The sequence below is a fragment of the Hyperolius riggenbachi genome, chromosome 3 (genome assembly GCF_040937935.1).
Source record: "Hyperolius riggenbachi isolate aHypRig1 chromosome 3, aHypRig1.pri, whole genome shotgun sequence".
In the NCBI taxonomy this organism is placed as follows: domain Eukaryota; kingdom Metazoa; phylum Chordata; class Amphibia; order Anura; family Hyperoliidae; genus Hyperolius; species Hyperolius riggenbachi.
Window position 1 is genome coordinate 215,407,850 of NC_090648.1, and position 13,741 is coordinate 215,421,590.

General features: G+C 42.9%; 1 protein-coding gene across 3 annotated transcripts in view; it reads left to right on the plus strand.

The window, feature by feature from the left end:
• The window catches only part of SNX33 (sorting nexin 33), a 57,440-nt gene that overhangs the window by 17,785 nt on the left and 25,914 nt on the right, over positions 1–13,741 (plus strand). The window contains exons 2-3 of one of the 3 annotated variants that reach the window (XM_068275709.1): positions 1,170–1,387; positions 9,400–10,106. In XM_068275709.1, the coding sequence (XP_068131810.1) occupies positions 9,421–10,106 (686 nt within the window). In that variant the 5' untranslated portion in view covers positions 1,170–1,387; positions 9,400–9,420. The remainder of the gene's footprint in view (positions 1–1,169; positions 1,388–9,399; positions 10,107–13,741) is intronic. The other 2 variants (XM_068275710.1, XM_068275708.1) reach the window with 2 other exon arrangements.

Sequence of the window (13,741 nt, forward strand, 5' to 3'; positions counted from 1 at the left end):
CACAAGACTTAAAGCAAACCTGAACTGTAAAAATAAAAGTGAAAAAAAAAAACATGCACACGTCATATTTACCTCCCGTGTAGTCTAGCCATCATCAATCTCTTTCTCCTCTCCTGCGTGCTTTTTGTCCACTGTGATCAATGGACTTCTACATCCTCCATTTTAAAAATGGAGATGACCCCTTAAAGGGACACTTAAGTCAAACAAAAAAAATTAGTTTTACTCACCTAGGGCTTCCAATAGCCCCCTGCAGCTGTCCGGTGCCCTCGCCGTCTCCCTCCGATCCTCCTGGCCCCACCGGCAGCCACTTCCTGTTTCGGTGACAGGAGCTGACAGGCTGGAGACGCGAGTGATTCTTCGCGTTCCCAGACACATTAGCACCCTCTATGCTGCTATATGGTATATGATATATGCTATAGCAGCATAGATGGCGCTATTGTGGCCAGGAATGCGAAGAATCACTCACCTCCCCAGCCTGTCAGCTCCTGTCACCGAAACAGGAAGTGGCTGCCGGCGGGGCCAGGAGGATCGGAGGGAGACGGCGAGGGCACCGGACAGCTGCAGGGGGCTATTGGAAGCCCCAAGTGAGTAAAACTCTTTTTTTTTTTTTTACTTAAGTGTCCCTTTAACTGCTTCCGGGTCAGCACTTTAACACCTTGAGTCAGTTAGACATAGTTGTCCTTTCAGTTATAACTGACAGCAACTGATATAGTGGAAAAGGTTTAGGTAATAACAGTTGTTGCGCTTTTCTTTAATTAATGATTGGCTGCAAGAAAGAATGTGGGTTTGCTCTACCCCCACCGACAGTGAAAACAGTATAAATAATGATTTCTTCTGCGCCTATAGAGATCGTATAAAAAGTTTTATTATAAAAACAGTTGTTATTAATTGTTCATTTGACAAGTCACACCATACACTTCACACACTTCACAACAGCCATCCATACGCCTGAATCAAACTGACTGACTGCACAAAAGCCAGCTATCCTGATAGCCCCTCCGGCAATCCTCAGCCGCCTGTATATGAGCAGATAGACACCCAGATCCCACGCGCATAAGCCTGTATTTGCAGAAGTCCGTTACAATAATATTGCAGTGTTAGTTCATAAAAGATTGTTAAAATCAATGTTGTTTTCTCCTTTTGCATATGGATTAATGGCCCTGAGGAAGATAGGCGGACCTATCGAAACGCGTCGGCCCTGATTGGTCTAACAGTGTGGTGACGTCACCAAGAATCTTCCGGCCACGCCGGAACTACGACCAGAGACTTTGAAACTCTAAGCGGCTCCAGACTCGGGAAGTGTCCATGGCCAGGACCGGCAAGTCTGTTGTAAGCCTGCGAACAACCAACGAGACTCCTTCCTCTCCATAACATCAAACGGAGATACGTGAGTGTCATAGATAAGGACATAGCAGAAGTCTGGCACAGTGAAAATATCGAGTGCGGACCTGCAAAATGAATTGATATTTAAGGAACTGAAATCATTAATCCATATGCAAAAGGAGAAAACAACATTGATTTTAACAATCTTTTATGAACTAACACTGCAATATTATTGTAACGGACTTCTGCAAATACAGGCTTATGCGCGTGGGATCTGGGTGTCTATCTGCTCATATACGGGCGGCTGAGGATTGCCGGAGGGGCTATCAGGATAGCTGGCTTTTGTGCAGTCAGTCAGTTAGATTCAGGCGTATGGATGGCTGTTGTAAAGTGTGTGAAGTGTATGGTGTGACTTGTCAAATGAACAATTAATAACAACTGTTTTTGTAATAAAACTTTTTATACGATCTCTATAGGCGCAGAATAAATCATTATTTATATAGTGGAAAAGGGCTCTAGGGGCCCTTTCACACTGTCTGCATTCCGTTTGGTTTTTGAAAAGGTTTGCAATTTTGCAAACGCGAGTATAGTAAAGTTACAATTGGAGTCCTGGGAATGCATTTACACTGAATGCAGGCCAACATTGTGGAAATTATACTAAAATGCGTCTGCGTTTTGTGATTTGTGGAGTGAAATAGTCCTAAGGCTTTCAGCTTACCGAGATACAAGTCGGACAAGATTTTAGGAATCAATGAAAATAGTGAGCTTCTGAGAGGAACTGTCGGTGAAGTAAGTCTGTAATATTCATTTGCAGGTACATCATCACTTTAAAAGACAAATGGGAAACTTCTCTGCTCATGAATGGATGACTGAAGTGAGCAGAGAGGATGCTCCATCTCTTCATGCATAACTCCTTTACTACATCACCAGTATTGTTTTTAATTGAGGTTTGTCAGCAGCTGATTTTAATCTTATATAATGAAGCACTCAGCTGCTGAGCTGTCTCCTAGCATATGTGTCACTGCTCCCATATTCACTGCATGGGAAAGAAGTGTTTGCCCCCGTTAGCTGTGACAAAGTCAGACAACTGTACATTATGTCACACTGAATTGCTTTATTACAAGTCCGTGTCTAGCACAATATTAATCCTAGAGATATCATCCCTCTACCATAGGGATTTGCTATGAATGTTTCTCTCAAGCAAAGTGTTATATTTAGGACTACTGTGAAACCACTGCTATACACCACTAGCAGCCTGGTTGAATTCTCCAACATGCAGATATCCACTGATCAAGTGAAAGCCTTGCTAGCAAATGAAAGCCACTAGCTGCTAATTAGGTGTCAGCTGTTATTAAATGCCAATTCAAATTTAAAAAAAAAACAACTTGCACCAAGTCAGTGTAACAGTACTGGGCTGTCCCTCCAGAGGTGCTGCAGGGCAGACCGTTGCCCACAGTGTAAAACAAAACTCACAGTTGCAGATATTGTCTGCGGCATAACACGCATCCAGAGGAATGATCATCCTTTGCTGACACATTTTAAAACCAAACCACATAAGCTAAAGCCTTGTACACAAGCTACGTGGTTCTTAGTCGAGCTTTAGGAAACTGATATGTTGCAGAATTACGTCACTCTGAGGGAGGAGGCTGACCCTGTATCCAGCAACTGGTGTATTGTACCATATACTGTAAATATGTATTAACCAAATGATCTATGGGGTGGATGCAAAAAAAAAAATAAAAAAAAAATTGCGGTAATATTGCCAAAAGTGTATTGGGATCCCAGTGAGACAAGTGGGAACAATTCATCCAGGCATCACATTTAGTAAACGGTAAAAAAGCAGCACTAGCAGCGTTTTGGGGGCAGTGAATGCCTGCTAAATATGCATAGTGTTTGCTCATTGGTTTTCGGGTGTTGGCATGGTTCGTATAATATCGCTATCACATCTTGTTTCTGATCACAGATTGAACACTATGTGAATACTGGGGCCAAACCCGAGTGGTGATTGCGATGTGGTGCACAGAAGACCATTGCTACCAACACATGTTGTTACATACATGTCAATGAGGTTAAAATTTGGTGCATGATGTATAATGTAAATTCCATTAAACAGTGGCTGAATAACAGTGATGCCTCCATGTGATAGTTCAGGGTAAAAAAACATGGTGAATGTAAACTTCACTTGTCAGTAACATCAGCTCTGACTGAAAATCAGTTTGTGTGCCCCCCTCCTTTGCACGTTAATTGACAATGTAACCTTTTGCGTTGGGCTGCTTTGAGGCATTCAGTACATTTCTCTGGGACAATTGTACACAGTTGGATGTGTTTTTTTTTTTTTCCTCATTATCCAAACATCTTGGAAATGAATGGAAGAATTCTTTGCAGAACAATAGCAGTGATTCTGTGTATTGCAGCGAGCCACTATGAAGGAGTACAAAAAAATATCTCCATGGCAGGCATCTTTCTGCCAGATTATTTAGCAGGCCATCCACCAACGTTGCCTCTGCTTGTGGCCCCTCCACTTGCACCGCACATAATGACTGTCATCTTCCCATATGCTTCTGTTCATGTAAACAGCTCACCCTTCATAATTCAGCATATGCTTTTGTCCAAGTTTTGCTTTCTGGGTCAAAGTGAATAACCACAAAAAGAACAAAGGGATTGGGGCATTTAGGGCGCGATTCCTCATGAGCGGCGCACGTCTGCGAGACGGCTCGTCTGGGTCTGCGGGGAAAGCAGACGAATACTATCAGCCGTGCCATGCACGGCTATGGGATCCGCAGCCTCCCGCGCCAATTCGGATGGAAAAGCCAGCCGAATCGCTAGCGTTACCATTGCACCCTATGGCAAAGTTTCCCCGCACTATTCGCCTGCGGGGAAACTCTGCGGATTCGCGTCGGTTTCCGCTCAAGTGGAAACGCGCCCTTATGGGAATTGTCCGAAAAACCAAATCATCAAAAAACCCTGAAACATAATCTGCAGGAAATAGAAACTGAGGATGTTGTATGTATAATAAGTACTACAGGTAATTGAAAAATAAGATACAAGAAAACAAGTAGAGAAAAACAGGTGCTCTATAAGCTGCCTGAAACTAAACATTTTAAAAATATACATACTGTAACTTTGTTGGCGTACCAATCAAATATAGCCCACCAGTGATGGGGCTGGAGGAGTCTGTACGGGAACAGTCAAAGCAGAACCCTGTTATGATGAGGATGATTAATCTATGTAAAAAATATATCATGCCTTTATCGCGATGCCATGAAAATAGTATGCTAAACATAGTCCCAATATCAAACTGAGAACTTGTCAAGTGGTGACTAACAAATCCTCCTGTGTTCTCAAGCAATAAATCCTCACATTTTGTAGAAATACGCTTGCCACTGTGATATCCTATCCAGATTACTGCCATCTTGCGATCCCCTAATAGTATCAAACGTCCATACCGTTCACAGAATGTGGTTTAATGGAGCCAACACAATAATCCTTAATTATTTTTATAGGTATCACTTTCCTTCTTGTTTGGTCTTCAGTTTTTTGGAAAGAGTGCAGAATAACGGTCAGGTTTGACAAGCAGAATATCCAGAGACAGCAAAAAAAGGCCTGTTATTTAACAGAAGTCTTATAAATCTTCTATCACTGCAGTAACCATTTCCACCCTCTCTCCTGGCACTGCTGGTCACATGATCATGTTTGTCTAAGTACAGTTATAAAGACATACCTGCACTAATCAATTAAACTAAACCATGGCCCATATGCAATTCACTTTTTCTCCTCAGTTTTCTCCTAGGTGATATTTTTAAATTTGTCAATAAAATGCATTTTAAGCCACCAGAAAGTAAGAAAATGCTCAAAATAGTTTTGATATTACTTTTTAATTTACTTTTTGGTACTTTTTAGTAGAAAAGTACTGGAAAGTTATTTTAATTTGAAGATGAAAAATTATCTCCTAGGAGAAAACTCAGGTGAAAAAGTGAATTGCATATGGACCCATGTGCCTCTGAGGAGAAGTGTTGCTCAGGGCTTAACTATGGCATTAAGTCTTGCTGGTTGAGGGATTTTGATGGAGGATTCTGATACAGCTAATGTATTTGATAATGAATAACCTAAGGTGAAGCTTGGGGGTATGTACTAAACTGCACTAGCAGCATTACGTGTGTAAAGTCTTGTGCACAATGAGTAGTGTGTAATGCATTGCGTGTAATGTACTGTATTCTGCTCTACTCATCATATGGTAAAGAGACTCCGTAACAAAAATTGCATCCTGTTTTTTATCATCCTACAAGTTCCAAAAGCTATTCTAATGTGTTCTGGCTTACTGCAGCACTTTGTACTATCACAGTCTCTGTAATAAATCAATGTATCTTTCCCCTGTCAGACTTGTCGGCCTGTGTCTGGAAGGCTGCCAAGTTCTTCAGTGTTGTGGTTCTGCTATGCACTCCCCCCTCCAGGCCCCTCTATGCACACTGCCTGTGTGTTATTTAGATTAGAACAGCTTCTCTCTTCTCTCTTATCTTTTACAAGCTGGATAAATCGTCCTCTGAGCTCGCTGGGCTTTCACATACTGAGGAATTAGACAAGGGCAAAGCTGTTTGCAAGGAAGAAATGAGCAGCCTGAAACTTCAGTGCATGAGAACTGCAGGGGGAAAGAAACACACAAATGATCTCTTGAGATTCAAAAGGAAGGCTGTATACAGCCTGCTTGTGTATGGATGTATTTTCTATGTGTGGACATACTGTACATCAACCTACTTCCTGTTTTGGTGGCCATTTTGTTTGTTTATAAACAAACTTTTTAAAACAGTTTTTAACCACTTTTACTGCGGCGGTGAGTGGCGAAATTGTGACAGAGGGTAATAGGAGATGACCCCCAAAGGCACTGGTATGTTTACTTTTGTGCGATTTTAACAATACAGATTCTCTGTAAGGCTCTGCTTAAAGAGTAACTGTCGGGCATAAAATCAAAAATCAATTATTTTTATCTGGTAAATAAGTAATAAGGATGCTAATCAGGCAATCCAAAAGTTAAAATCACTATTACTTTTCTTGTTGATAAATTATAATTCCTCAGTTTACCTGACTCTTATTTGGTACACAGAAAATTTGGTACACAAAAGAGAAGTTGCAGGGCATGCTGGGTTGTCTTTTTTTGCTTCGCTACTTCCCCTCAGGCGTAACTAATGCAGCCTGATTGGCTGAAGCCTCTTTCCCTTCTGTTTTCCCCTCCCACACCTCTGTTCCTCTCTGATTAGCCACAATTTCTCAGGCTGAAACAATGCCCTTTCTATTGTGAAAGGCAAGCAAATCAGGCAAGGGAGACTAAAGCAGGCCATACACTGGCCCGATTTGCGCCCGTTTCGACAGCAGATTCGATCACTGGGATCGAATCTGCTGCCAATCGTTCACGCTACACGCCGAATTTCGATCCATTTCGTCCGATCCCGTCGATCGTGCCGTGCGGAAAATAACCGTCGATCGCCCGCGGGTAAAGAGCGCATCGCTAGCGGCGTTCGAGTGCCCGACGACCGACGCAATAGAGCCCGCATACATTACCTGCTCCGCCGGCGCGACTGCAGTCTCCCGGTCACCGCTGCTCCGTCTGCGCTCTGGTCTCCAGGTCCGGCATGCCTCACTTCTTCTAGCCCGGCAGTAGAGCGCCCTCTACTGTTTAAACTTCCTGCCGGGCTAGAAGAAGTGAGGCATGCCGGACCTGGAGACCAGAGCGCAGACAGAGCAGCGGTGACCGGGAGACTGGAGTCGCGCCGGCGGAGCAGGTAATGTATGCGGGCGGGCGGGGGCAGCAGCAGCAGTACCACCACAACAGATTGTGAACGGTTTCAGGCTGAAATCGGTTCACAATCTGTTTGCTGTAAAGGTAGCCATACGATCCCTCTCTGATCAGATTCGATCAGAGAGGGATCTATCTGTTGGTCGAATCTGATGGCAAATCGACCAGTGTATGGCCACCTTTAGTGCGGATATTACATCACGACTGGCTTCAAAATAGCCACAGTAAATATTGAAACTATCTAGAATAGGATTCTCTACTTTTCCTTTATAAAATTCACAGGAATTGTAACGTAGACAGTGTAATACATCTGTTATGTAAGTAGAACAAGTATTTATCTACTTATATATTTGTTTTTTTTCCCTGAGATAGTATGGCTGACAGCTCCTCTTTAAATTGTACCTGAGGAGAGAGGCGTCTCAGGTACCATACTTACCTGGGGCTTCCTTAAGCCCCCTTGAGGCCCCTTGTCCCTCACAGTCTCCCTGGGTGGCTCCTGTCACCTGCAATAGTGCCCAAAAGCCTGGCCGAGTCGCGCTATTTATCTGTCCTCCTTTTAAAAATGACTTTTTTTATCCCACAGTTTAATTTTATATTTAAATCAACTTTTTAAGCTATTTCATGGCCTTTTCTCAATGACACATTAATTGAAGTATGCCAGGGCTAAAATATATGAACTATTGACCTTTTTTTATCTCTTTTCTGCACTTAGAAGCCATTTACTGCCACAAAAGTGTTTTAAGGCTGCAATTCCTTATTAGTGAGGGTTATGCTAGAGTCCGAACCGGTCCCGACCCGGACAGGAACTGCCCCTTACATACCTGATTTTTAACTCTTTCAGACAGAGAAAGAAAAAAAAGAACACAGCATAGTGATTTGTGTGCTAAGCACTGTACATACACATGTCTATCTCATCATGTCACGTCACCTCGTGAGAAAAAGTAAATGAAGGTGGCTGCTGAAATTTAAATCAATGTGGAACTTGGGTTTTCATTCAGCCTCATGTCTGCTGTGTTCTACATACCAAATAACATTGTTTCATGAATTTACATTGCCATCTAACCTAGCTGGCCAGAGCTGCAGAATAGCCGCATAGTTACATAGTTATCTAGCTTGAAAAAGACATGTTGTCTGTCAGGTTCCACCTCTCTGGAGCATTGCTGCTCCTTAAGGCAAAGTAAAGAAAAGCCACAAAGAGCAGAAACTATTTCCCTGGCTGAGTCAGGGGGTTGGAATGGCAGAGAATGTTATTTGGTCAAAAGTAGAACTCCTTTAGACATGTTTGAACTACAGTATAAAGTCAATTGTTGTAAAAGAAACCGGGTAATAAAATGACAATACAAAAAGTGTCTGGTAATGAAGTTATACACAGACACAGCAATAACAACTTGACTTGCTTTAACTTGGGCCTGATTTACGAAGGCATTTCAAGAGTTCTAAAATTCCTGTAGCGATGTTATGAGTAATTCAGAAAACCTTGACTGGAGTAATTTTAAAAATTGTCTGCCACCAGGTGAATACATTGTCCAGCCTCTCCTGGGCCATATCAGATCAATGTCAGGGTTTTACTGGGTATTTCAGTAAAGGTGCCCATACACTTGCTCCATTTTCCTGCCACATTCGATCATTATCAGGGCTGTGGAGTCGGTACAAAAATCTTCCAACTCCGACTCCTCAGTTTATGAAACCACCGACTCCAACTCCTGGTACTCAAAATGACTCCGACGACTCCGACTCTTTAGTCTAATACTTACCAGGGCTGTGGATTTTGTACAAATATCACCCGACTCCGACTTCCAATTCCGACTCCTCAGTTTATGAAATCTCCGACTCCGGGTACCCAAAATTGCTCAGACTCCGACACCACAGCACTGATCATTATAATCAATTTTCCGGAGATCAATGCCACCTCCCATCTAAATTGTGCTCCCTTGGACCCGTGGAAAGTGTTGCAGTGAAGGGCACACTCATCTGTTCCTCACTCTTTAGGTATCTCCATCCCCTGCAGGGTGCCTGTGTCCCGTGACCTGACAGCGTGTACAGGGTCACGTAATGTACATGCCACTGGGTCACAGGGTACAGGCACACCAGCGGTGATGGAGAGGATACAGGAAGAGTGTAGCAGTAATAGAATCTTCTCTGATCAGATTTCAATCATAGAGGGATCTATCTGATAATTGAACCTGAAGGCCATATATAAGTGTAGTCTTTTCCCATACCATCAGAAACTGTTAAGGTTTATGTTGTTTATGCATATGATGTACTCATACTTTCCTTTAATGTTGCAGCATTCTGCTCCAACCTTGTTCATGATGGCACTGAAAGCTCGAGCTCTCTACAGCTTCCAGAGTGAGAACAAAGAGGAGATAAACATCTTGGAGAATGAGGAGCTACGGCTGTTAAGTGATGTTTCTCTGGATGGGTGGCTTCAAGGCACAAACAGCCGTGGTGAGACCGGCCTCTTCCCAGCCTCATATGTTGAGATCATTCAGCCACCCCGGTCTGGAGCAGTGCAAGTAGACTACCCGGCTCACCATCAGAATTATCCAGATACTACTCATCATGGGAGCTACGATGATGACGAGGATGATGATGATGACTGGGATGATTGGGATGATGGACAGTCTATTGCAGAAGAGCCACATGGTTCAAATGGTGTTCCATATAATCAGCCACCACACCACCATTACTCAAGGTCTGAATATACCCATCGACCACGGCCACCACTTGAGCGCCAGGACAGTATTGCAAGTGGGAAGAGGGGAAGTGTTGTAGGAAGGAATCTAAACCGGTTCTCTAGCTTTGTGCGGTCAGGTGTGGAAGCCTTCATACTTGGTGATGTTCCACAGCTAGGCAGAGTGCCTGAAACCCATGTTATTGAAATGGGACCCATGGGGCCACAGTGGCGACCAGATCGTAATCCATTTGCTTGCTCTGTGGAGGAACCTACCAAACAGACAAAGTTCAAAGGGATCAAGAGCTATATTTCTTACAGGTAAGAAATTGTAGGACAATTTGACAACCTTACATGCAAGCAGAGTGAATGACATAGAATGTGTTGGGCTCAATATACAGATTTAAATGTACGAAAAGACTTTACAAAATAAAATGAAGTCTAAATAAAATCTATGCCCCTCCTCACCCAGGTGGGTTTTACCCTAACTGCTTTAACATTATCACAAGGGTGCTTTGCAAAGGAGGAAGTGGCTTTACCACCCTCTCTTTTGCAAGGGAACCACCCTTTCTTTAATTGGGCCGGTGCTGGTCAGGGGGCAGAGCCTCACATGCATCATCACTACCTTCGTGGGCAATCCCAGCCTACATTGGGGAGAAGTAAGGAGGAAACCATTTTTTTTAAAATACATTTCGTTTAAAAAACAAAAAGCATTCAAGTTTTGTTTCTCAATCCCAGATTTCCTATAATGAACATGTGCACCTGCTTGGTGCATAAAAAAAAAAAAAAAACATGGCCTGACAATTTATAGATTACTTCATGTCTGAAAAAAGGGGAATGTGCGCTGTCTCCCAGATCAATCTAATGGGGCCAAGTGCTGCAGCTCATGCAGCTGGGCATTGATGTGCAGGAGACGCCAGTAGACCATGGTTCCTGCATATCACAGCCTCTCGCCTGGTGGACAGGAAGAACCACATCCTGATGTACTGGTGCAGCTCCGCCAAACCAAGGAATTAAAAACTGCAGACCCTCAGCTTAGTAATTTGGCCTCAGTGGGTTTTTCAGTTTTAAAATGTAAAAGGTTTGGGGTTTCCACCTCCAGTCCTCAAGGGCCGAGGTACTCGCACATTTTTGGCACAGCTCAAATTAATTGATGAGACTGATTCAGGAAAGGTGTGACTCATCAGGTAGAACACATCCATGTCTCTGTCCATCCTAAACACTGGCATGGGCATGGCCCTCGAGGACTGACTGGAGTGATACAGCCCTGAATTTACTGCTTTGAGAGTTTGCCTTTTTTAATTCTGGGTTTATTTTAGCTATAAAGAAAATGTGTCACATACTAGAGCAATGGAAACTGAGCATATGATTTTAAAATATACAAACTGTAATCTTCACCGAAAACTGCGGTTCCCTAATTAAAGGCTGTTGAAGTGATTTGGGAATTTGACTTCTCCACTAGAAGATGTGATTGGTCGTTTGCATTTGATCTCTCTAGCTTGTGTGATGATCCATCAATGGGATGGTTGTCTAATGCTCAGGAACTCTATTTCACTTCTGTTTTGACTTTTACAGCAGCCTCTGTTTATGAAACTGCTGACATTTTTTTTTGCAGGTAGCCACTGATTTAGCTTCATCATTTTGTCACCTTATATTATAAAGCAGAATTTGTGTAAGCGGGAAATCCAGCCTTTAGTAAAGACTGCCAGCATAATGCAGCCAGGTTAGAGTGCGGTTGTTATGGTGATGTGTAGCAAACAAGCAGGAGTTTACCTGTGTGCTATTTGTGGGACGGATTTGTCAGGTGACAGCAAGAGGCAACACCGGATTTCAGCAATAAGTGAACTTGTCACCATGCAGGTTCAGCAACAAGTTTTGTCTGTCTTGATTAGCTTTAGATTGAGTGGCTGTGGAAGAATACTTTACACAAGTGTATAACTAATAGTAGTTTGCATTTACTAACCCAACCTGAGTGGTTATCACAATGCTAGATTAGGCAACATCTACAGGCTCCATGTGGCAATTTTACTGCAATTACTACCCCTCTGTGGATAAGGATAACTCTGTTATTAAAATGAATATTGATCAGGAATAATGCATGCAATTCACACATTTTAAAAATGTTTTTCTTTCTCAAACGTTCTTTAGTTTGGGAAAGATCAGGCTAGTTTGCATTAAGAAAATCTTGTTTTATTCTTGCAATTGGATATTGCTACAGTACAGCTTAGCCACAGTTGGACCACTAAATATAAACCACTCTAAAGTCCAAAGTTGTACAGTTTGAAATATTGAAAAGTGTGGCGGCTGCAGTCGATTTTGGGTGAAATGATCCTCGCACAAGCAGCAAAGTCATCAAATCAAAAACTGTTGGAGCGGCATGAGAGGCCTCTCCATCTTCAGGGTGGAGGCTGAGATGAAATGCATTTCCACTTACCTTCACCTTTTACTGCAATATAATGTGGTAAAAATAAAACAAGATTTCTTTATTGGAATCTACCCCAAGGGACTCCTGATCTGTTATTGGCTGGATCCCATGATGTGATAATTACCATGCAATTAACCTTGCCTGGTTCCTTCATAGTCCCATCTGTTAAACCTTGTGCTCATGCGAGACGAAAGTTAAGAATCTGTACTATGTACAGGTCTCCCAAGAGATCTGGTATTATTATTGATTTATATAGCGCCTGCATCTTCCATGGCGCTGTACATAGCGTACCGGTTATAACAATACAATATAAACAATACAACAGTTAATACACTGTTGCATTAGAGTGGATGCATTAGAGTGGATAACGGCTAATGCAGTGAACAAATTAACTACATATTTATACACGAGGTGGGATTCAGACACACTATAAGCACTTTTCTGAGTGCTTTTTGGTCTCCTGAGCTTTCTGAGAGCTTTTTAAAAGACGCTCCCATTGACTTTCATTAAAATCATGGTAAAATCACGCAATTTTACCGCAATTTTAATGAAAGTCAATGGGAGAGGTTTTTTTAAAAAGCTCTCAGAAAGCTGTGGAGGCCAAAAAGCGCTCAGAAAAGGGCTTATAGTGTTTTGAAGAGGACTTTATTCAGTCTGGCATGCCTGATCTTTAAGCGACAACAGTGGTCAATCACATAATTGTTTCCCTCCTTAACCCCCCATGCATCGTTCTGCTCCATCATACCCTACACAGTCTTCCTATATCCCCATAGCAACAGTGCATATCAGTCAGTTGTAGCCGAGGGGTATGAGCTCACATCCTCAGCTGTTGCCCTAGTGATTGAGTCACGATCCCTACAGACGACAGTTAGTACATGTGTATACACCTTAAAGGGAACCTAAAGTCATTGAAAAAAGCCAGTTTAACTTGCCTGGGGCTTATACCGGCCCCCTGCAGTGCCCGCACTGTCACTAAGCGTTCCTCCAGTGCCCCACAGTGGCCAACTTTTTTTTCCCGCGACTCAGTCAATGGTCATTGCGCCACGCGCGTCCTCCATTGTGCTAGTGTCATTGGGAGCATCCTGCGCACGCACAGTACAAGAAAATCTCATATAGCAGTTGCGCAAAATGATCATGGTGATGAGTGCGATTGAGCACGCGCATAGCCAGGGCCACGCAAATGCAGTGGCCTTCGACTCACTGAGTCACCAGAAACTGAAAGTGGGGCACTGCGAGGGACTGGAGGAATGCACAGGGCAGCTGGATGGCACGGGCACAGGGCGACTGCGGGGGGCCGGTAGAAGCCCAGGTAAGTTAAACTGACTTTTTTTCAATTACTATAGGTTCCCTTTAAGGCTTCAAAGTAATAAGCTGTCAATGTTTTAATCACTCTACATATCTGTCTATTTAGCCAGCTGGCTGACTCGTCATATGAATAAGTCAGGAGATAACTAGTGAATCATACTTGCTAGTACAAATGCTAGACTGTTCACAGCCTGTTGGGGCAATCTTGCATTAGAATCTTGCATTA